This window comes from Ambystoma mexicanum, chromosome 1q (genome assembly GCF_040938575.1).
Source record: "Ambystoma mexicanum isolate Mex_15411 chromosome 1q, UKY_AmexF1_1, whole genome shotgun sequence".
Taxonomy (NCBI): Eukaryota; Metazoa; Chordata; class Amphibia; order Caudata; family Ambystomatidae; genus Ambystoma; species Ambystoma mexicanum.
This window is the reverse complement of record NC_090922.1, coordinates 597,462,990-597,487,215: the sequence shown is the minus strand read 5'-3', so window position 1 is coordinate 597,487,215 and position 24,226 is coordinate 597,462,990. Positions and strand designations below refer to the sequence as shown.

At 44.5% G+C, this 24,226-nt stretch overlaps 1 protein-coding gene across 4 annotated transcripts in view; it reads right to left on the bottom strand.

Moving 5' to 3' along the window:
• The window catches only part of TNN (tenascin N), a 235,065-nt gene that overhangs the window by 7,881 nt on the left and 202,958 nt on the right, over window positions 1–24,226 (bottom strand). For all 4 annotated transcript variants that reach the window (XM_069641134.1, XM_069641135.1, XM_069641132.1 and 1 more), the window contains exons 10-13: window positions 16,014–16,165; window positions 13,307–13,403; window positions 1,667–1,834; window positions 722–885 (exon numbers count right to left, since the gene is read on the bottom strand). In XM_069641134.1, coding sequence (XP_069497235.1) covers window positions 722–885; window positions 1,667–1,834; window positions 13,307–13,403; window positions 16,014–16,165 — 581 coding nt within the window. The remainder of the gene's footprint in view (window positions 1–721; window positions 886–1,666; window positions 1,835–13,306; window positions 13,404–16,013; window positions 16,166–24,226) is intronic.

Below are 24,226 nucleotides of genomic sequence, written 5' to 3'. Positions count from 1 at the left end.
ACTGCATTTAAGATCTTCTGGTCATCCTCTCTTGCAGTTGATTGGGAATCTATGAGATCCATGTTGGGCCAAATCTAGAAATGCGCCGTAGTGGCAGAGGCACAGGGGAGTAGGGAAGCATTCTCTAAGAATCTACTGGTTCCTGCCAAAACGAAGAAAGAAATCCCCAAATGTAAGGTTGAGTGGGAGAAATTACTGGGCCAGCAGTTGGAGATAACGTGTGCCCTCAAATTCTTTATCAGTCTGCCCATCTTCAATTGCTTTTCATTATGCTAAACCCTCCTTTAATATCCAAGATGGATGGTACGAAACCTAGGAGATGCCGTCAGACAAATACTACAGATAGTGTCAAGAGAGATAGCCTTGCTATCATATTTGGTGGGAAAACCTGGTCATTCAAATTAATTGGGAAGAAGCCATGGGCAAGACTCAAGATGCCACAGGAATGCAACTCTTATTTTCAACAGAGAATCTCCAATTAGGGCACTTTGATTTAGGGTCTGACATTGGAGCCAATTCATCTGTGAAAATATACATGCTTTTTGTTGTCAAGAACATTATTGCTTCTAGATGCAAATGCACAAACACCCCCTTACAAGGAATGACAGCAGAGGAGTTTTTCATCTTGAAAGCTGTGTGACCCTTCTCTTCCAGTAGAGTAGCTATATCCCTGCCTTCATTCATACATATATGTACACCCCTGACAGACCATGTCACTCACCTGGCTGTGTATGCTGTCTCCATAATTTCCATTTGGATTGGCCAGGTGGCAGTTCTTGTACCAGAACGCCCCTTTGTGGGTCATTGCGCAGTTACTCAGGGCAATATCGTTGTCCTTGTCGAACGTAGTGAACTTCCAGCCATTGTGGTAGGTCATGGCATCACCTGAGAGAGAGAAAAAAGCTCATGTAAAGAGCAACCATGGGCTATTCAAATGTAAAACCCATGCTGCCCCCAGGACTCCCTCCAACATCCTCCCACTCAGGCCAGGGTCCTCAGTGCATACCAAGTACCATCCCTGAGGCACGTCCCACAACCTGAACTCCTGTGGCACTGTGCCCTATTTAGACCTCGAACTATACCTCGCGTCTTCCGTTAGCCCATCACTGACAGTGCCATGCTCATCAAGTAAGTTTCCTCAAGGTCTTGAGGTGGACCTCTCCCCCCCATGCTCCCTTCCGCCCCACACGGATTCATGAGTTGATTAGAGTAAGAGAGGAAAACAGACAAGGAGAGAAGTACATGCAGGGAAGAAGGGAGGAAAAACCTAAGACATTTGGCACTATCTGAGGAAAGATAGCCCAGGGGGCAAAGCGTCTGTCTTAGAAGCAAGACAATGCATGCACTACATAAGTTTGAATCCCGATCCTGTGCTTCGAAACTACACGCTGGTATTAAGTGTTTTATAAAAGAACAATTATAATTATAATCTCTATAAATTGGTTCATGCAACAATGACTCAAAATAAGTACGACTAACAGTCAATCAAGCTTGGGTCTTCACAACAACAGAAGGATGCAGTGCAAACCATCCATGGGCTGCACACGGGGATAGAATTATTTTCTGCTCATACACATATTTGTATAGCATGGTGGCAGATAAGTTAGCAAAGGTAAGCGAAACAAAGCACAGCGCCCCCAATAAACAGAGAGCGATGCGTGTGTACCTGCGGTGCCTTTGTAGCCGCTAACAGTGAGCTTATACTTGTCCCGGCTGGATGCCACGCTGAAGACGTCGTACTGAGCATAAGCAGACTCGTTGGACGTGCGGAGGTCCACCCGCAGCTCGTAGCGCGTGGAAGACTTGTTGGTCAGCTCGTGAAGTTTGTCCAACCCTGAAAGAAGAGTTCATTGACGGATGAAATGGTGTTTTACATAGGCTCCAGTGAGAGACTGAAGCCACTTCTCACATCAATGGTTTAAGTCCTGCTAGGGGAGTGAATTTCAAGCTTTACATGCATCCCCCCGCCCCACCCCCAGCAAACAGGAGGCCTTGGACATGCTCTTGTCCCCCCCTCTAAGATGTTGTTATTTTATTTAGTATTGCTTTTGAGCCTGAGAACACATCACTTAAAGCAATGCCCTGATGCATTGCACACTCTGCTTAGAACTATTTTTCTATTTTTCTATTTATTTTATTTTATTTGGCATTTTATGGTTTACAATTTTGGAAACCTTTCGCCAAATTAGTACATTCATTATTTCCACCATCTTACATAAAACCACTAATGAATCAATAGTCCTTAATAATAAAACCAGGAGAAAAAAAGGATAAACTTTTTTGAAAAAAAGGAAAAAAAAGAAAGAGACACAGAAAACACTGGGGGAGAAACAAACAGAAAAGAAAAAGGCAAAAAGACTAAAAAAAGCATTCAAGAGTTCGAATCATCATCGAGGCCCAACCACATCCTTGCGATCAAGTAAGTTTTTCTAAACTCAGGAGACACTATTATAATCTTGAGTAACTGCATCAAGTCTTGCCTGAATTTAAAGCAAAAGTTTAGACAGGGCTAGAATAAGATGTATTCTTTCCCCCTCGATTATCAACCACTACCAATCTTCCAATGATCTACTGCCGTATTGCTTCAATATGTCACCCATTTCCAATTCTCTTTCTGCTGTTAACTCAGAGCAACTCCGGCGCAGATGTTGAATGGACTCAATCGCGTTTTCCTGTCAACACAGTCTACATGTTGAGGTGATATTTGCCCCTTTCCACTCGCTTATCCACAAATTTGATTGAAAAAGATTCAGCCGGAAGCGTAGAAACTGCAGTCTTAAAAATTGATTTGGGAACATGTTTACATATTGTGGTAAATCATTTAGCTTCCGTGGCCAAGACCAAAATTCTTTGTAATGTTTGTAGTTGTGTATTGATTCCTGCTTATCAATCCAATCATCTCTGTAGAGCTTTTTTTATCCTATAAGGATCACGAAGAAGAGAGTCCTCTGTTTCATTCATATTTATGAGGAGCTTCAGACAGATACTTTCCCATTCTTTCATGTGCTTCTCTCGTAGGTCCTGTAGTGCCAATTTCAGGATTAAGAACCCCCTTCGGGGTTTCATCTCTGCATTTTCGATAAAAGGCTATAGATTTCCATAAAGCTATCGCTTTGAGAGATGTTAATGCTAACTCTCTTCTGATGATGGCCATGGGAGTGCTCTTTGGCAATCCCAGGACAGTTCTCCAGAAAAGGCCTTCTAAACGAAGCCGTATATCCTCTGGCAACATAAAAGAAGTCTCTGCCACGTACGTCAATATTGGCACAACTTTCTATCTATAGAATTGTAACAACGGAGATAACGAATAGCGGCAGTACTTCTTTACTAGGATTCTGCCTTGAGCCACAAAATCTCTATTCTTGGTGCCTCGCAACTGCTTTTATTAATGCACACACCTAAGTAATTAAATTCTTTCACTATATTGATTTCTTGTCCTTTTAGGAACCAATGATGTTTCTTTTTCCCTCTTACTTTATTTCCTGTGCCAAAGACCATTATCCTCGATTTACCTGGATTTATTGTTAGTTCGTTCTCCTCCAGGAACTTTTCAAGGGAGTCAAGCTGACACTGCAATCCTATCGGAGTCTGATCGATTATGACTATTTCGGCAGCGTAGAGGAGTCTGCCAATTTCATTATTAGCAATCTTCGGGGGGAATGAACGTGTATTGCAAAAAACATCATCAATATCTGATAGAAATAAATTGAAGAATGTGCGCGCCAGCGGGCAACCTTGTTTAAGTCCCACTCTGATTGGGATTGCATCCGTAAGCGTCCCTGAATTATGCAGTCTGACTTTGATGGATGTTTCATGGTGCAGATCTCTAATATCATTCAAGATTTGCTTCAGGCTTAGCGATTGCTCAAGTTTTGCCCAAAGGAGATTTCTCTTGATGGAATCGAAAGCCTTTGAAAAGGTCGACAAATGCCATATAAATTTGGCTACCCTTATTTAGCATTGTTTTTGCTTTCAGCAGATTTATCAAAAAGATATTGAGTGATGGGCCAATGCCCCTGACAAACCCTGATTCCCATAAGTCTTGGTGGCTTCAGTCAGATCGCCATTTTGATAGAGCTTTTAACAGTATTGATCCAAAAACTTTGCCCACCACATCCAATAAGGCGATGGGCCGGTAGTTGTCTGGGTTTGATCTTAACCCCTTTTTAAAAATGGGGACAACCACTGCCGATTTCCATGATAGTGGGACTTTTGATGACCTAAAGATTCCTTCATATAGGTGATGCAAGAGCGTTGGCCAAAGTTTTGGATATTTTTTCAATTCGCTATTGGACAAACCATCCGGGCCTACCGCTCTTGAGTTCTTCAAACCCTTAATGATCCCTTCAATCAAGTCTATATCTATATCTAGTTTTGGATCCTTGTTATCTGTCTTCGGGGTTGCCAATAAAGTGTAATTCATTTTGCAGGTATCTCCTCATCTTGAGTTTGCATTTTAGAAAAGTGGGCTTGCCATTCAGTGGACGAAATTGAAGACGCCAATATAGCGTCTTGGGGCGCATCAATTTGATTGATTAAAACCCAAGTGGCCGCAGTATTCTTTGTTTGGATGTGAGCTAACATGGCTTTGGCATCTTGATTTATCATAGTTATTTTATGAATCTGAAGCCAATTATGATATTTTTGCTTTAATGTATGTGTTTCCTTAGATGCTTCTCCCCTGTTAACCTTTTTCCATCGTTTAATGTTCTTTTTAAGCTGTTTTTTCTTTGTTACTATGACTTTATCATAGATGTGTCTATGGCACATCTGCGGTTTAGCATTATTTCTTTGTTGATTAACCGCATATTTTTGGAACAATGGGAGGTAATTAATTCTCTCCTGGCCTTCCGTATCCTGTGTTTTGTTAATTTCCTTAGATAGTTGTTGAGTCAATTCTGGCAATTTGTTAAAGCGCATGACCAGTCTGTTTCTTCCTGGATTTATTTGGATCTTATGCACGTATTTCTGTAGTGTTACTGAGTCTAATGAATGGCACGTTAATTTTAATTGATTGTGATCACTACTGTGCGTAACACATACATCCACTGTTTTTAATAAAGAAGACATATTTGAAGAAACACAGCTGTAATCCAACAGGTGCTTACTGGATGCACCCCTCCATGTAGATTTAGCCGAGATGTCACCTTTCAGGATTCCATTTAAGATTAAGCAATCTCTTGCATGGAGCATTTTTCTCCAGGTAAATTCTCTTTTTTCTTTGGTATTAGTAAAATAAACTTCTTTGAGAATTGGCTCGTTGTTCTTATCTATACAGTGCTATTCAAATCGGCAACTACTATTATTAAAGGGTCGCTCCATTTTAACCGTTCTTCATCTATTAATGATGCTATATCGTCTGCCATGTTCTTGTTTCTCTTGTCAGCCAGATTCCAATAGATGTTAATCACAATGAGTGGTCGAACTTTACTCTGGCATTGATTTGAGGTTTTGATTAGTGCCACATGAACGTATGGCATAGGTGAACTAGAATACAGCAAAGACCAACCTAACCTATTCTTCACTGCAGTTAACAGGACACTTTTGGGTCTGCCCACCTGGCTTTAGATCACCAGTTTTAACATGACCCAGTAACCCTGCATCAGCGGGGCCTCATCGACCCAGACCTCTTAGAGACAAATAATGTCGGCTTCCCCCAGCTGGCTTTCACCATCAGAGAATAAATGTGATAAACCTTTGGTATTCCAGCACACAATGGTCAGAACTGTGTTTTCAATGTGATGCTATTGGTTGTGTAATTGTTCTGCTAGAATGCCCGCTAGCCATTTCCAATTGGCCTCATCTCCATCTAGGGGTAGTTTTTGAGTATTGTTCTTACTGCTTTTACCATCTTTTGATGATGCTTGTTGAACTTTAGTATGTCCTTGTCGCTCTACTGGTTCCTGGTGCTGCTTCTCCATAGATGGATAGTCAACTTTCTGGAATGTTCTTGGTTTTTCTTCTTGTAGATCTGGTAAGCCTCTTCCAGTAAACGCTATTTTTGCTAATCCGAACACTAGGTGAATTGTCAGTTTATCCTTTCGTTGATTATCTGAGAACTCTATATACAAGAATTCTTGCGATGACACCAAACAAAGTGTTGGTACGTGGTGGAACAATCTAATCCCATTGGTCATTTTGAGCACTAGGCCATCGTCATGAGATGTTATACGTTCCAAAGAGAGCATTAGGCTTTCATTTATTGGCATGTTTGTTTCTTGCTGATGTCTTGATTTAAATTTAGGTGGAAGTATTACATTCAATTTTATCTTTGGAGTGGCTTCTCCGATATTCCTCTCTTCTGGTTCGCTTCCCCCCTCTCTCACGAGGGTAATCATTTTACTGTTCTTTCTCTAGAGTTTCTTGTAAGATTTACAACAGGGTGAAGTGCCATCACCTTTTCCGTGCCCTCAGCCTTATTATATGATTGTGGTAGGTTCATGGCTGGCAGTTTGTTCCTTGATCTGGGGATGTCTTTATCTTTATCTGATCGTCTCAGAGGAATTGTAGGAGTCTCCTCATCTTTCTCAGATGTTTCACCCCAGAATCATCTGCTGATGAAGCATTAATCATGATAATTTCATCCAATGAAGAGCTTTCATCCTCCGTTATACTTTATGTTGATAAGTCCATCAAATCTATTTCACTGTTCGATTGCCTCGGCAACTCGTCCAGTTTTGTATTTGGACCTTTTTTTTAAAGTTCTTTATTTGTTACCAACTTTTTCACTTTTGATTGGATTGGGAGGCTAGTCTTCCCTACTGGTACCGATATATTTATTTTATAAAAGATTGACTGCTATTTGAGTTGGCAGTTTTTACATATGGCAAATTTTTAGACTTCATTATTGTTCTTTTTTTGCAGAGCTTCTTTGTTTGATTAGGAGAATCTGCCAAAGCTTTTGACCATCCAGTGTTCTTGGTTACCTGGGCCTTAGCAATTTTTTTGTTGTTGAAGATTTTGGATATCTTACGATTTGAGGCTTTGACATCCATAGTTCTGATTGCCTCTGCCTCGTTTCTAGCAGGATCTGGCAATGATGGGGAGGCCTGAGGCCCTTCAGTGCATGGGACTCCCACTTCATTTGAGGTCTGGTCCAGCTTGTCATTTGGATCTTGGATATCCGGTACAATTACCTGAATGTCCTGGCCATTTTCCATAACCCATGAATGATTTGCCAGCCTCGTTACAGCTGGCAATACACTGGGAGTCTCCTGCCTACATATACGAACCTCCACCGATGGAGGTACACCTACCGTACTTGTTTGATGATTCTCTTTAGTCAAGTCCAGGGAACCTCTTTTGCCAAACTGCATTTGTTTTTGTTCTTATATCGAAAGGATCCAATAAACTGGCCTTATCCACTAAACCGCCTCCTATTCCCATCGAGGCATGGGATAGCCTTTGTTCCGCTTTCTCTCTAATCAAGGGATCGAGAATATCATGAAGGAGTTGTGTCACTCCCGCTGAACTATTTTCCAGATTTTTCTCTATCACAGTGACAAAGCCTTCTATGAAGACCATCTTACTAAGTACCATGGCTAGAACAGTGGTATGATCCTTTAGGGTTCCCTCCAGAGCCTCGTAGAGTTTCATAAATGGATTTAAGATCGCTGTTAATGTGGCCACTGTGTGAAAGGCTTTCTCATCAAAGTCTTTGGTGTCCTTTGCCACTATTTCTGGTGTTTTTTCCTTCATCGTCTGTGATGCTTTGTCCTCTCCGATACCAATCGTTTGAGTGCAGTGCTCATTTTGGCTCAATTGGGGGCAACTTTCTGGACCATTTTCTTCTTCAAATTTAATTTGCTTAGAAGTGGCACAATTTATTTGACTCTGTCTCCATATTTAGAGATGTTTCCAAAAGCATTTGGTCCGAAATTTCTAAGCTAATTGAAGCTTTGCTGGGCCCCTGATTTCCATATATTTTGGGTGACGACCGGATATTATTAAAATAAAAGCGGTGCCCCCTAAAGTTGTCTCTGAAAGCCATTCTTGGAGGCATCCATTTATTATTTTCCCTATCTACCCTGAATGGCGTTTTATTAATTTGCTTGTGGCCCCAGATATTACTCCCCCTTTTGAGGACCCTCTACTGGGGCCTGGGCAGTGGTAGTTGTTTCTGTAGACCATCGGGGTCGTTTTTGCAAGTAATTGCCTAGATCATCGAATGGCACCATGGATTCATGGTAAGTTTTTGATCTCGAACAGTGATTATTCTCATTTCCACTGTTAAGGTTATTTTCTGAAGTGCTCTTCTTTTTCTGTGGTGCTCTTAAATCTGTTTAAAGAGTGGTTGACCTTCTTGCTGACAAAGGGTCCGCTGGAGTCAACGAATCCCTGGGGGCACAAGAGGGGGTGGCCAATGTAGGTCGAGAGCTATCTGCCTTTTCTTCCAAGTTAACCATTGTGTGTGTCACCTTCCTTGAACTCATCTTCTGGGCAATTCCATCCAGTAGCAGAATCGTGTGGGAACCTCTGCAGTTCCCCTCTCGACAGGCACACTGCCTGGTTGGCGACAACCATTCCGTATCTGCATCGGTTGGCTCCTCAAAATCGGGTGCTTGTACTAAGTTTTCCAGTCCTCCCTAGCCCCGTTGAGAGTGCATTGCTCAATGTCCACAAAAATGTTGAAGGGGCAACCCTGCCGAGTCAAAGCTTCCTGCTGGCTCGGTAAGGGTCAATTTTCTGGACTGTTTTGTCCGATAATAATTGAGCCTTCCTTTTCTTCAATCCCCAAATCCTGTAAGGTGACATCCACTAACGGTGCAGCAGTCCATTCTGGGGATAACCCTTGGTCGATGGTAAATTCTGTGGGTAACTCTTCCTGTTGGTCAGAGGCAGCCCTCCCCGGGGATACCCCATGCTCACCTTCACTCATGGTGGTCCGCGGTCCTGCTTCCGTCCTCCGGTCACCGGACACCAGACAATCTGCCTACACTCCCCTACGCTTTTCTGGGAGGGCAGATTTTAAAGCCAAAGCGCGCATAGCGTGAGGCAGGTCTGGGAGTGACACTGAGGCTCTGCAGATGTGAAGGGAAATGTAGTCCTTCCTTCACGGATTTGTAGTTCTTATTCAAATCCAGCTTCTTACTGCAACTCAGCACGTCGCCTTGCTTGCATTGTCAATAGAGTCTCGATCACGACTCACTGGGCTCACCAACGTAGACAATAGCCTGCACCTCAGCACCAGACACTCTGCCTACAGTCCGCTACGTTTCACTGGGCGGGCAGATTTTAAAGCCCAAGCATGTGTAGCGGGAGATGTGTCCGGGAGTGACACTGAGGCTCTGCAGATGTGAAGGGAAATGTAGTCCTTCCTTCACAGATTTGTAGTCCTTAGTCAAAGGGAGCTTCTCACTGCAACTCAGCACGTCGCATTGCTTGCATTGTCAATAGAGTCTCGACCACGACTCACTGGGCTCACCAATGTAGAGAATAGCCCGTACCTCAGCACCAGACACTCTGCCTACACTCCGCTACGCTTCACTGGGCGGGCAGATTTTAAAGCCTAAGTGCGTGTAGCGGGAGGTGTGTCCGGAAGTGACACTGAGGCTCTGCAGATGGGAAGGGAAATGTAGTCCTTCCTTCATGGATTTGTAGTCCTTATTCAAATCGAGCTTCTTACTGCGACTCAGCACATTGCGCTGCTTGCACTGTCAATAGAGTCTCAACCACGACTCACTGGGCTCACCAACGTAGAGAATAGCCCATACCTCAGCACCAGACACTCTGCCTACACTATGCTTAGAACTATTTAGAGATGGGAATGTGGGTTTGATAGGATGCCAGTCAAGAGAGCCCGACATGGCATGTCGTTAGAACGCCTCCCTGGGAGTTCAGTGCACAGAATCCCCAGCCAGATGTTTCAGTTAAAAATTAACATTCCAAAGAAATTCACCAACAAAATGTATTTGTAAAAAAAGGTACAGATAGTATGCTTGAGAAAGGGAGTGTTGGTTTATTGGGGGTAGGGATGATATTGGATGTTGATACGGCTTGCAGGTGGGTTCCCCCTGCATTTTGCTGTTGCATTAAATTTCAAAACCTTCACAATCGAAAAATGAAACATCGTGTACTACAAAAATGATCTGTAAAATCACATGGAAGCATTAGAACATCACACCTGCATTTAAAAGAGGAAAGCATTGTTACACATTCTTTCTAGTTATGTTTTATGTGCTATATATGTTTATGTAAAATGCCATATATGTATACTGACACAACCAGCGTGTTAGAGGTTTTGGCCAGAATTGTTCTGATCATGATACCTGTCTTGCTCACGATAGTTGGGTATTGTAATTGTAATTGTTATTTATATTGCGCTTAATACCCAGAGGTTTCTACGCACGGACCAGGATTGAACATTTGTTGCTCCGCGTAATCTTGCTTCCAAGGGGAGCACGTTGCCCCTGGGCTATCCTCCCAGCCCTGGGCATGCAGCAATCGTTGTTTCCCTTTTCCAGTAGTATTTATTATACCTTCTGATGCGTCATCTGCTACCTAACTGCCCACATTCTGCCAATTCTATGACAAGACTGGAGGCGAGCATTATGCTTCAACGTCTTTATTTACTACTCCTCAGCAGTTTCAACAAACTAACAAAACCAACAACAACACTGACAAAGTTCCAACAGGCTTTTTCTTTCTCTGAACTACAATCCCTATAGTCTCTGTAGTCCATCTCATTCGTAGCTCAGTTTATGACCACATCCTGTCCCTGAGCTCCTCCTCTTCTTTTACTGCTCTTCAAGCAGATAAGTACTATTCCTAGTTATCTTCCTGTTTAATATGGATTATGTAATATGACCTGGTTAGGGAGTTATAGTTTTAGAGTTTGTATCTGAGAGGTGTAGTTTTGCAAGATCTTAAACTTAGATTGTGACTTAATAAGCAGCATTGCCTACATTCTGCCAATTCCAAGACACTTAAGCTAAACTTTTTTCAGCTAATCTATGTAATTTACGTAAATAATTGGTTCCTGCTCCTGCAAGTGTTGGGAGCAAGTTGAGTTTCCATCTGATTCGGAGCCTGTCCAAAGCCAGGGGGAGGTGCTAGTGAGACTGCCACTCACACCACTTCCACACTGCTGGGATGCACAAGGTCACCCCATGCCATTCTCCTTTGCACGGCCCTGGAAGTTCAGATATTGTCACCCCATGCCCAGACACAGCAGAGGAATCCAGAAACCTTGCTCCAGAGAAGAAAGCGGGAGCAGGGCGACCTCCTTCCTGCCCCACAGTGGCTGCCCACCTCTCTCCACCTGCAGTAGCGCCTGAGGACTTTTGGCACATAGTTTGAGTGATTCCACCAGGTGGTCCCCACCTCTGCACCTCCTTGGTTAGTCCATTTAAAGAAGTGGTGTTCTTCTTTCGCCACAGAATCCACGCATGCCTCAGTCCAAGGCAGCTCTGTGACCATCCTCTGGAAATAAATAGGAGCCAGAAGAGGAACTTGTATCCCTCCAAAGGCGCAGCTACTGGTCACAGCTGTACCATTGGGCGGGCATGACTGGCTCCAATCTGGTGTGCACTTACCATATTGCCACTGGTGATATCAGCATGCACAAATCACAAATACTAACGCATGTCATCGAGAGGTGGGGAGGTGTGACAATGTGCCATTGATTCAGACTAGCCAACCCACCATTGTGCCAAACTGCATGCACATGTGGATCTAGAGAAAGAGCATCATTAATGGGTGCACATCTCCCCTTTGCAAATGGCCCCAATGTATGCACCAATAATGCACTCGTCCAAGGGTACACAGCTTCACCTTCCACTTCATTTATACTGTCTTCTTGTATAGATTATTTAAAAATGTTGCGCCTGATCTACCAGTGATGCAATATCATGTTTAAAACTGGTTACATGTCAACTAACCATGCATGCATTTTAGCACCATAGGGCCACATGACAAATGTATTATAATATAGCATAACCATAAAGATGCTTCACTCTAGTTTTATCACTATCACAACTCTTGCAAAGTGTATTGTACACAACGATTGGACAATCTGTGGGTCATGCAAGCCGGAATAGCCTGCAGATTGCTTAGTGCCTCGTCTTCTCCATGCATACTGTTTCTTTTCCCAGTCCAGGGATCATTGCCTAGGTCCAACTCTCTGCAGATCAGGTGTTTTTCCAAGCAGAGACTGTGGGTAGCTCTCTCTCTTTCCGCAGGAGCCTCCCTCTGGAATGGCCTCCCTGCCCCTCACAGGCCTGAGCCGGATCTCCTTAAGTTCCGGAAGCTTCTCAAGATCCTCCTTGTTCTCTTCTTCCTTCCCTCTCCCCTCCCTTGCTAATGTCCCCCTAAGACGCATTTTGACTTGCTGCCTGGTTCCTTCTGACCCTGTTCGCCTACTCTACCCCAGCACTTCATTCTCCCCTGATCCCGCCCCAAATCTGCACTTGGCAAATCTGCACTTGCCCTTATTAGCTCCCTCCCCCCGTACTAGCCTAGAGGGGCCTACACCCCCACTGAGCCCGTTCGAGCCCCGTCGTCACACTTAGCATGTGGACCCTCATTCCCTGCACTCCTGCTTTACCCTCGCACAGGTACACCTGGCCTTTCTGTAGCACTTGCCTAGCCCAGGGTCCCTCTTGCCCCTCCGGCCCCCACCCAGTGCTTGCAAACTCTCCACTCTTCCCTTCCCATCTTCGCATTAACCCATTCTGCTCTGACCGGCACCCTGCCCCTGTTCCCACACTCCCCTGCAGTTCTTGTTACTGCACTTGCACAATCGTAATGGCACAAGGACTAGTCGGACCCATTTTTGTCATTCTTCATCCCTGTCCCACCCACCTCTTTTGTCGTGTTGAGCTTTGAAATACCATTTGCTGCATAGGCTCATTATAAAAACCCAATAAAGGAATGAATAAATAAATAACAAAGTCATTGATGTTGCATATTTGAGAGCTTTTGTGGAATGTTTCCCCTTCCTCGGGTAGGTATCTGCAGGAGGGGCTCTATAAGCTGTAATGCTGTAATGTTTTTCAATGGTTTCAGTCCATCTCTATCAGAGGAAGTAAAAACATCCCACAAAAACTTTCAAATATGCAAAATAAATGACTTTGTTAGTCTAATTAAGGTAACGACTCGTTTTCTTCTGGATCAAAATTCTATTCAATCCTTGGCTAACATGATACACGCGACACTGAACCAATGATGAACCAAGCCAAACCAAATGTTTCGGGAAAAGAACACTATTTATTGCAGTATCTGGCACTAAAAAGTAGGCAACTTTCAATTCTTTTAAAATCCACAATATCTAGATCTGTAAAGCCTTTGACCCACTCCTCATACCTACCAATCCAAAACTCCTCTCGAGGATCTCCGAAACCCTCGACGTAGTTCCTCCACCGCCTGTAAAAGTCAGTCTTCCCGTTTTCACGCCTCTGGAACACCTGCGCAAGATGGAGAAAGAAAGAGGACTGTTTTCATTTGGAATCATTGAGAGTCCTCGGAAGACACGATCTCAGTTTCTGCCAGTATTCATTTCCGGTTTAATTTACTGATGTATAAATGTTATGTTCTTTTTTTTGTTTTACCCAGTAGTTTGCTTTTTAGATATTGCAGCACTGAAAACAAAGACAGGGGCAATGTTTAAATTGGTTTGTAATTAAGCCTTATAGACTAAGGGAGTGGTCATAATTAATTACCTGTCCCTAATTTACTGCCCAAGGCAAACCTGGGGGCTGTAAATTGGGAATGGTCAATATCCAAGCCATCATGGCCCCTCCTAATGTCTTTAAAGCTAATAGAACATGAGCTGCTACAACTAAAATGGAAAATGAATGATCTTAGGTTGCTGCTCCTTTCAGAATATTTGGCGAGAGTTCTCTACCAGAGACAAAAGACTGCATTCCAAGCATTTTGATTGGAGGAGGCGATCTCTACAATGGAATCCATGTGCTGATATATATTTAAAAGAAAATACGTTTTTCTTATTCAGTTTGCCATCATGTAGCAAGTGAATCCGATGTAACGTGACAGGTCAAGTTAATCACTTCTGTCATTAATGTGCCTTACTTCACTGCTCACCCCAACTTTTCTTCAACAAAGGTAGAATTAAGTTGTCGGCTGAAGAAGAAAAATGACAGCCTCCATTAGAATTACACCAACGTTTTTGGAGAGTCACATGAGAGGCAAACTAGGGCCCAAGACTCAAAAGAGCAAGAGAGCAAAATGATGTGTCATTTCTTGGACTCATCAATTTCAATTTAAATATAGGCAGCTGGAATTGCATAGTTATTAACAACCACTGATGGTCATGGGACAGCACCGTCACTCGAGTATAAACTGAAATTCATCACATAGGACTTTGTTCATCAGGCAGTATACCTGCATTGGATGGTAGCCTGCAGGTTATCCTATACAACAGATACCTGCACCCTATAATTGGTGATCATGTGAGTATACCAACACGCAATGGTCGCCTACAATTAATCAGGCATCAAAGGAGGACAAGTAACAAATATAGAATAGAAATGCTCCCTCTGCTCACTTACAAATCATTATCCCCTTTGGGTGGGTGGTCATGTTGTTCTTCACATTGTAACACGGTAACACGAGGGGGTCCAGGAGAAGAGGGTTTTGGAGCTGTGGGGCAAGGGACTTCCACCACCTCTGCGACGCTGGTCTCTGAGGTGGTATACGGGAGATCTCTCCGGTTGCAATACTCATGCCAAACCTGGTCTTCAGCATGAGCAAACCCTGAGAAAGTCAAGCAGGTTTGCAGGTGTGGATCAAGAGAGAAACCTTGAACATCCCAAAGCTCAGAACCTGGAAGGGTGTGGTCGCGTAAGAAACAGTCAGGCAGCAATCAGACCCTCAAATGATAGGGAGCCAAGTAGTCAGGGGAAGCACAGAGCGGTTAGCCGCACATATGAGTGCACGTGGGAGATGGTAGTCTGCAATGGTCTGCACCAATCATGCAGCCCTCTCCAAGTCAGCACACAGCTGCCGTGCCTCACACACATAATGGGCCAAATTAAAAACCCTGATAGGGCATAAAAGGGACGTGAATCAGAAGGAATGTGTGGGAGCGAGAAGAAAGTCACAGAGCAGAAGAGAGACAGAATAAAATGCGAGAGGAAGGAGAAGAGGAGGAACATCTGTGGAGAGAGGATTTAGAGAAGATTGAGGAACATGTGATGGAGAGAGGAAACATAGGTGGATTAGCAACATCAAATGGGGGAGGAAGGAAAGGAGGAGGCAGAAGGCAGAGACAGAAGAGGGACAGGAATAACTTGGGCCAGCGGAAAGGGGTTGGAGAGAAAGAGAGAGAGAGAGAGAGAGAGAGAGAGAGAGAGGCCAAGGAGGAAGGATGAAGGAGGAGAGTTTCTCAGACTATCAGAGAAAGGGGTAAAATTGACAATCCAGGCAGGGAGAGAGACCTTTTGTGCAGGCTAGCTCTGCAAGGCTTAGCCTGCCCAAACGGTTGAAAAGGTGACGGATCCTGAGGTCACACAGTGTTTGCTACACCTGACAGCTCACCCTTGTTGGAAGACATAAATGCACTAGATGGGGTTTCATGGTAGTAGAGTTCAGGAAGACCAGCACAAGAGCTGGCTAAGAAAGAAGTGGCTGAGAGCACACAAAAGAAACTCAGAATTTGTAAGTGGTTGTTTGATCCACACTAAGTAGCAACCCTGAACCCAGAAGCATGGGGACTGACTCTGAACTATGGCGCTAATGACAGAGGAAACCCTACCACAAACACACTGCAAAGCTTAGAGTAAGGGAATTTAGATAACAAGAGTGGGGTTTTGAGTCTTTTGTTCACATGGCTTTTGCAACCGTCCACTATGTGATCACTTACATCCACCCTGGTGGTGGTTTATGTCACTGTAAACATGTCCTGTAATGTATCTATAAATCCATCCACCATGTCACAATAAAAGTACACGTATAATTGGATACCCCCATCCGCGGTCAAGTAACATTACATATGCACACATTGGTAACTTGTGATCAGTTGACCACCATCTTTGACCAAATCACTGACCACTTACAATCCATCCACCATCATCGGTGGTCATGTCACAGTACACCTCCATCGGTTTACTAGCGTCTCCTCCCAGGAAGATGGTGTAGATGCCGCTGGTGGTGTTGCCATTGATACGTGCCTGACTGCAGTCCGCTGGGTGTGGGAACAATATGCTCACTGCGGGAAAGCAAACATTATAATAAAATATTAAATGAAGGTGGCGGTCAACAAGGAGAAACAGATCTTAAGAAGTAACTTTTTAGGTCAAAGTAACTTCTTAAAATATTTCTATCTCTAAATTGTGATAAAGCAATTTTACTCACCTGTTTTCTAATCATTGCTAGAATGGAAACCGACGTATACTGAAGCCATGGGAGCCCCATTTCACATTCCTATGGTGCATAGCCTGGAATTCATGTCTGCCTGCTCTAGAGGTTTATGCTCATTGAATCGGAAATATAGTGATGGAGCCAAGATATGGCCAAGGATGGCTTAGCATCAAGCATGGTCTTGCCCTTCTGTAGGGTGCTGGACTGACCCCAGGCAGGCCTCTCTCTAAATCAAGAAGTGTTTGTTTTTAGTACATGGGCCACTCAAGGTCTCCCCTTGTTTTGATAATGCTTGCCCTGACAGAACACATATAATTATTTTTGTGCCTCTGTTGGAGGCCGGCCTTGCAGCTATCAATCATTGAGTAGTAGTGCCATTTGAAGAAAAAAAAAAAACAAATGAAAGGGATGCATGTGTCCCAAATGGGCTGAGCAATGCCATTTTGCAAATTGACCCTCTGCTCTGGGTCACTATTCTGCACATACTATTTGACAACATAATACCAAGATGATGGCAGAAATCAGCGATCATACCGATCTATAAAAGAGGGGAGAGATCTGCACCCACTAGTTACCGTCCAACAGCCCTGCTTGACACGGAAAGCAAGATTTCTGCATCTCTGCTACTAGCTGAACTAGAGGACAGGATTTCAACAGCTGGTATCCTTAATCATATGCAGACTGGATTTCACAGTGGGATGGGAACCAATATTAATGGCTTTGTTGTCAACTGCTTGCACGAAATGGCAAAAACTGTCCGTCAGGTTCCAATATTTATGGCAGCAATCGATCTATCACAAGCTTTTGACACCATTAATCGGGATAGGTCATGGGTCAAATTGCGTGGATGGGGCATACCGGAAGAGCTTTTGGTGATCTTCATGTGTATACACGCAAATCTTTCAGTACAGGTGACGTTTAATAGGCTGGGGCAATAAACAAATTACCTTAAAACATTTCACGGCCTACTACAAGGCTGTGTTTTGGCCCCATGCCTATTCAAACTCTAGCTGGCTGATTTAGTTGAATATCTGGAAACTGTAGCCTTTGTACCAATCAAACTGGGAGACTTGAGGTTATCTTTTATGACCTATTCTGACGATATCATCTTGGTAGATCATACACAGGTAGGACTACAAAGATTAATAGATGCTAAGGTGTTGTACGCTGAGGAAAATGAACTGGTTTTCCTCTAACTCAAACAAACCCTATACATTTGCATGGAACGTTGGTGGTTCAGTTGTATCACCATCACTTGAAATTAAATATGTAGGAATATTTTTTAGAGTGAAACCATTAAGGTCTGATATAGTTGAACATCTCAGAACAAAGGCCAGAAGGGGTGTCTCCCAGTTGGAATGGTTACATTTAAGACATTGCACATTTCCCACCAAGTAAAAGATAGTTCCATCGCTCCTATATGGCCAGGAGATTACATACCTGACACAAGGGCTAAATTGGACACTAATTGAACATTTAATCTGGAAAGGGGCTTTGGGTTTGGCTGTTTGAGTCCCAGTGGCCCCACTACGGGTCGAACTCAGCATCACGTCATTTAGGGGCTGGTACCAATGGGGGGTTTTGTCTTTTTATGGGACATTGCTATAGCCTATGGGGGGGTTTCCATTCAGGTTTGTGCTAGTGTGGTGTCTACGATGAATGTGCTGTCTCCAAGTGGGTGCTTTTGCCTTCTTGCTTGTGACATCTTGCATAAGATCGGGATCATACTGAGTTGTTGTCAACCACAACGCAACTTGTAAAGAAATTACTGTTTAGAGAAGATTGGATAAAAACAATCCAGAAAATGAGATCGTACTCTCTCTACAGTAGTCTATCTTGGAGTGACAAACCAGTGAACGTGCTACCAAGATACATAGTGTGTTTTCTTCATTCCTACTGGTGTCAGCAGTTTTTGCGCTTTTGCCTGAATCTTGTTTTGACCAGGGAAATACAAGCTATTAGATGGGGGATTGAACCTGGCGACCTGGTCTATGATTTTTGTAAGGTAGACTAGAAAGCACATGCTGATTGGTTGTAATGCCATACATGATTTGAAGGTAAAGTTCTTTCTCAGTTTTGTGGACAAAGAAGAGTGACTGCAAACAGAGGAGTTTTTCCCTAGAGCCAGGGGGGGTTATGAGGTGGCCATTACCATTGCCCTGGTGAGGTTCTTGGGAGCTCTGGGCAGTGTATACATAAAAGAACAATGGAGGATTATTGTCCTTATCTGTCTTTATTTTCTTGGATTTTCTTTATTCTTTCTCTATTTCATTCTCTTTGTCTAATTAATTGTAACATGAAATGGAGTGTTGAATTAATGAATTGATGTGCTGAAATAATTAATTGATGTATGAATCATTTGCTGATTTTATTTTCTTAAATGTTTACATTTTACTATATGTTTATGTACGACCAATTGTTTTGTTTAATTCATACTATAAAACTTTTTTTTAAAAAGGGAATCGACTCAACACATGATCTATAAAAATGCATTCTAGCTATTTATATACTTGGTATTTAATGTAGTAATAATATAAAAATGTTTTCTCTAGAGTAAGATCATTTTTAGAGCTGAGAAAGAGGAAAAGAAAAAAACCTTTGCTTATAATGAAGTCAATACATTGCTACATATCAAAATAGTTCATCCCAGTTTGCCAGATATCATTCAACTGGTTAGCATCTAATTATCAGCTTTGTCTGGCCTGTTCATCAGCAAGAATAATTCTAACTCAATGATTCCATTGTTAGTGACAGTGTAGGATGTGGGTCAATCTATGTATGCATTATTATTTTTTGGGCTATTATAATGAAGATTAAAAAATATATATCTGTAAAGACTGAATATTGACTGTTCCCTTTACATATTGTAACATTTTAAAAAGATGCAGTTTAGATTCCTAGTACAATTAAATCATTTCCCTTTTTAGTAGCTTATTTTGTGGAGAAAAAGACAACTTTTTCAGGCTGATTCATGGAATTAATGTGCGCCGAAAATCGCAGCGCAAGCGTGCAAAAGCGTGCGAATCGCAGCGCAAGCGTAAGCCGTGCACATCGATTCATGGAAGTCTGTGCAAGTGTAAATCTTGGGATGTGTGCTAAAATCGTGCGTGGCGCACGCGGGCGCACATGTCATCAAACGGTGTGCGGTACGCGCACAGCGAAAGCACACATAGCGCGGCGCACACAACAAAACTGGGCAGCACAGGGCGTAACACGCGGAATGGAGAACAACGTGTGCAAATGTGGGCATTACGGGGAAGTACAGGAGGTAAATGCGCGGAACGCCCACACGTGCGCCTACGACACGTATTCATGGAATCGAACAGGGCAAACGCGTGTGCCAAAAAAGACGCGTTAATCCAGAAACATGTATGCCAGCAGGAAGCAGGCATACGCGGCCCCGTGCAGCATAAAAGTGCTCGCAAACAACAAACAAGCTCAGACGCTACGATGAATATACCATTCCTCGCAGAAGTGGTCGTGGGACACCGCAGGAGGAGGAGGATAGCTAGGCTCAGAATTTTTACACCCAGGACCAGCCTTTTTGGGATGCCTGATGACCAGGTGTATGGGAGGTACAGGTTCTCACCACACATAATACTCAACCTGGTGAGTGAGTGGGAGGATTACCTCACATCACCCATCCTGTGCTCCCAAGCACTGAGCCCCTTGGAAAAGGTGCTCAATGTACTGCACTTCTTGGCCACTGGTTCATTTCAGCGGACAAGTGCCATAGTGGGGGGGGGTGTCACAGGCCATGCAGTCACGCTGCCTACACCAGATGTTGGCCATCATGACTGCACGCTCTTCAGTCCGCAGGCACATATACATGCCCAGAACACCTGCAAAAAGGCAGGCTGCCGTCCAGGACTTTTACGGGGTGGCACACTTCCGCAAAGTGCTTGGTGCCATTGATGGGTGGCTTTACGTCCTCCCAGGGCAACTGAGCACATCTATCAAAACAGCAAGCACTGGCATTCCATCAAAGTGCAGGTTGTATGTGATTCCAAGGGAATCATCACCTCAGTATATGCCAACTATCCAGGGTCTACCCATGACAGTTTCATTTTTAGAATTTCACCCCTAAACCGGGACCTAGAAGCTGGGTGGCATGGCGATACATGGCTGCTTGGTGAGTATAAATGCCTCTGCACATGCATGCATGTCAGATACTGAGTAATGTCACAACCCCACTAATGATACCCATCATCACCTCCCCAGGGGACAGTGCCTACCCTCTGAGCACCCACATGATGACACCAATTCGGAACCCCACCACACCACCCGAGGTAAGATACAACACAGCCCATATTGCAACCCGGGGCATAGTGGAGCACACATTCGGAGTGCTCAAGTCACGCTTTCGCTCCCTTGACTGCTCTGGTGGGCAGCTGCTATACGCGCCCCCAGTAGTGTGCAGGATCATAGTGGCAGCATGTGTCCTGCACAACGTTGCAACCCGCCGGGGCCTGCCGGTGGACATGGTGGTGCCCTCACATCCCCAACCACATGTACGGCCGATGCGCATGGGAGGCGAAAGGGCACGTGGTGAGGCAGCCTGTACGCAGCTGGTGGCTAATCACTTCACCTAAATTCACACCCCTGTGGAGTGCACACAGCCCTGGCACATACCAACTGACAATCAATGATGATGACATAATGGACAGTCAAATGTCACAACCATACCAGCCTGAGATTGGTCACCTGGAAGTGTTACATTGTGTGCATCCCTACCTACTGAAAGACAACCAATGCTGTGTCACAAAAAGACACACATTTATGCTGCATGAATGACTACCCCATTGCAAAATACATCATGAAAATAGTGCCATGTCACCAAACCCCTCCCCATCTCAGCTACCCAACACACCATGGCATGTCATGCAATGTGAAAGCAACCAAATGAATGCACAACACATGACACAAGTGTCAAAAAGTGCAATGTCCCAAATGTAAACAGACCACAGACAATATGCTCCCAGTAATCAATAACAAACAGCACACATGAACAAATACTTACCAGCAACACAGGATGAAACAGTGGCAAATATGACAGTACAAAATCAAAGTAGTGCAAGTCTTACAACCTGAATAAGCCAGCACATCTACCCTTTCCAACTGCAGAGTGTTGCTGTCAGGCAAATGTGTCAGTGTACTGCATAAATTATGAACTGCATCTGCAAAGGAGACGGCCTTGTTAAGACATGAAGAAGTTACCTGTGAATAAGGAGGAAGACATGGATGCACAAGCACATATCAATACACCATGCAGTGTTCAATACAACAACATTCCCCACTAGGGATGTCCACACAGTTTTGACTACAGACTGCCCACACAGCTCATGGGAGCCCAATGCCACTGTGTAAGTCACTGTCACTTGGTCACACCCTTTGCAAGCCCATGGAGAGGGGAAGCAGGAGGGGTGTGTGTGTCATGAACTCAAGCATCTAACCCAAAGACAGAACAAGCCTGCATGTGCCCAGTTGGAATACACAGTGGATGCCCACGGGAGCCACACAAGGCAACACAATGTAAAAAAAAAATAAAAAAATAAAAAATGGCCATGTGTGGAGCGGGGGGAAGGCCACCCAGGAGGTTCGAGGACAGGGTGCACACCAACACCCACCTGCGTGGATGTTGCGAGAAAAAAAAATACCTCCATGGGCTCATTGCCTGCACGGCTACACCAATGTGGGAGAACTGCTGTAGCTCTCTTTACCCTCTGCTGCTACATCAGGAGGTGGCGGTGCTATGGGAGGCAGCCCACGCAAAGCCCTGGTATGATCCTCCATGGCAGCAAGCATGCGGGTATGGAAGGTCTCATTTTGGAGGATGATAGTACGGAGGTCCCCATGCAGCACCTCACGGGTTGCCTGCATTTCTGCATGCGCGGCCTTGCGTGATGCCCGGATCTCCTCACGAGTTGCCTGCAGCTCAGCTGAGAGTGAACGTGTGAGCTGCTCCAGCTGCTGTTCTGACCTAAAATTTCGGGAAGCCTCAAGTTCACCCAGAGTCTCCCTGAGGAAATGGAGTTCTAACCTCAGGGCTTCCCTGTGGCCCTGTGACTCTACAGATATGGCTTCGCGCAGAGTCTCCAGTGCCGCCCGTCGGTCCCTGTTGGACGCCAACATGTCTTCCCTGTGTGATTGGCAAATGGAGTCTGTTGCCTGCTGTTGTTGCTCCATCTGCCTTTCAGGGGGGAGAATGGAAGTGGCCAACCTCTCCATTGCCTGAGCCATCATTTCAACCGATGCTCCCTGTTGTGCTGCTATACTGTAAATGGCATTTTCCCATACAGTATTGCCTGGTGGCGTACGGCCACCGCGTCGACGGGCACCACACCTGTTTGGGGCAAGGCGATCTGCACCTTGCTGTGCTGGCACTGGCTGAGGCTGCAGGACTGTATTCCCCCTCTGATCTGCTGGCCCAGGAACAGGATCATATGTTGTGGAGTGTGACCCTGCATCCGTAACCACCAAAGGCGGAGTTACCAACACTGACATCCCCATAGAGGGGCCTACCCCCGGTGCAGGTGGGTTGGATAGAACAGCACCATGCCAGAAACACTCACCTGCGACAGCACATAAGTCCCACTGTCCGATTCAGCACCTGAATCATAGATGTCTGGGGAGGTGCACCCAGAGACACCCGTGGACAGTATGGTCTGCAGGAGGATAGGGTTTTCACCCACCACCACACCACGTCCTCCACTGGTGCCCGGTCGTGGCTGAGATTCCTCCTGGGTCTGCACCATCTCCTCCACCTCAACAGCATCAAGTGCATCATCACCTGCAAAAACATGAAAGACAACAAATGGAAACAGACATGAGCACCTTAGCACACACATAGGCCTGACAAGGCAGAGATCCGGTACATGAATAACACATGTCCCACACGACTATAACGCTGGCATGCATGCACTGTCAATGACTTGGAAGGGGAGGCAAAAAGCAGACACTGAGGGCTCCAAGATGGAAAATCAACACATGTGCTGCATGCTGGATAGCACTGGCATCACATATTAGCCTGTGAGTGGCATGGGCAATCCACATACATGGCATATGCCAGCACACAGATGGCACGTAGCATAGCCATGGTACATTTGACATGTACAGTCATACGTCAGTGAATGAGTACTGTCACCCATCCATGAGAGATGGACATGATGAGATGAAAAATGCAAAATAGTGTGACAAAATATGCATGTGCCACACACTGCAACACATCCAGTGTGCAATAATACAGTGATGGCAGGCAGATGGATACATCAATGGTTGGTCACTTCAACATGACAGGAAACAACAATCATGTTCCACATTCAAACAGGCCCCAAAAATTAATGTGAGCAGGCCCTTACTCAATCAGCCTGAATGGTCAAATCATTCCCATAACAAAGTAATAAATGTGGGCCAATGTGGGTTGTAATCTATGACAGAAGCATGTCACATATGTGGCATTAGAGCAGAAAAATGTGTTGCAAAAATGGGAGGATTGAAACAATCAGGCTGAATGAACACTGAAAAATCAGAACAATGTTGTTGCAAGATGACAGTTCAAGGGCAACTGCAGTAATGTGGCGACTGATTGGCTACTGTGGTCAGAAGGGATACTGTCATACCCAAACCCAAGGCCGGTGAATGGTTTAGCGGAAGCACATGGGTGACCCATACAACTCAGGAGTACACACCCTCACCTGGCACTCAATCATTACACATCACCCAAGAAACATACACACTTGCATGGGCACTCACCGGACAATGCCTCATAATCTGGTAGGTCTCCCACGCCTTGGATCTGTTCCTCTGTGACGAAGGTTCCAGCAACAGACTCATGTTCAGTGAGTTGGTCGTCCTCTGGTGGAGACCCACCACCAGTCACCAGAGAAGAGGCATGATTGGAAGCCAGCTT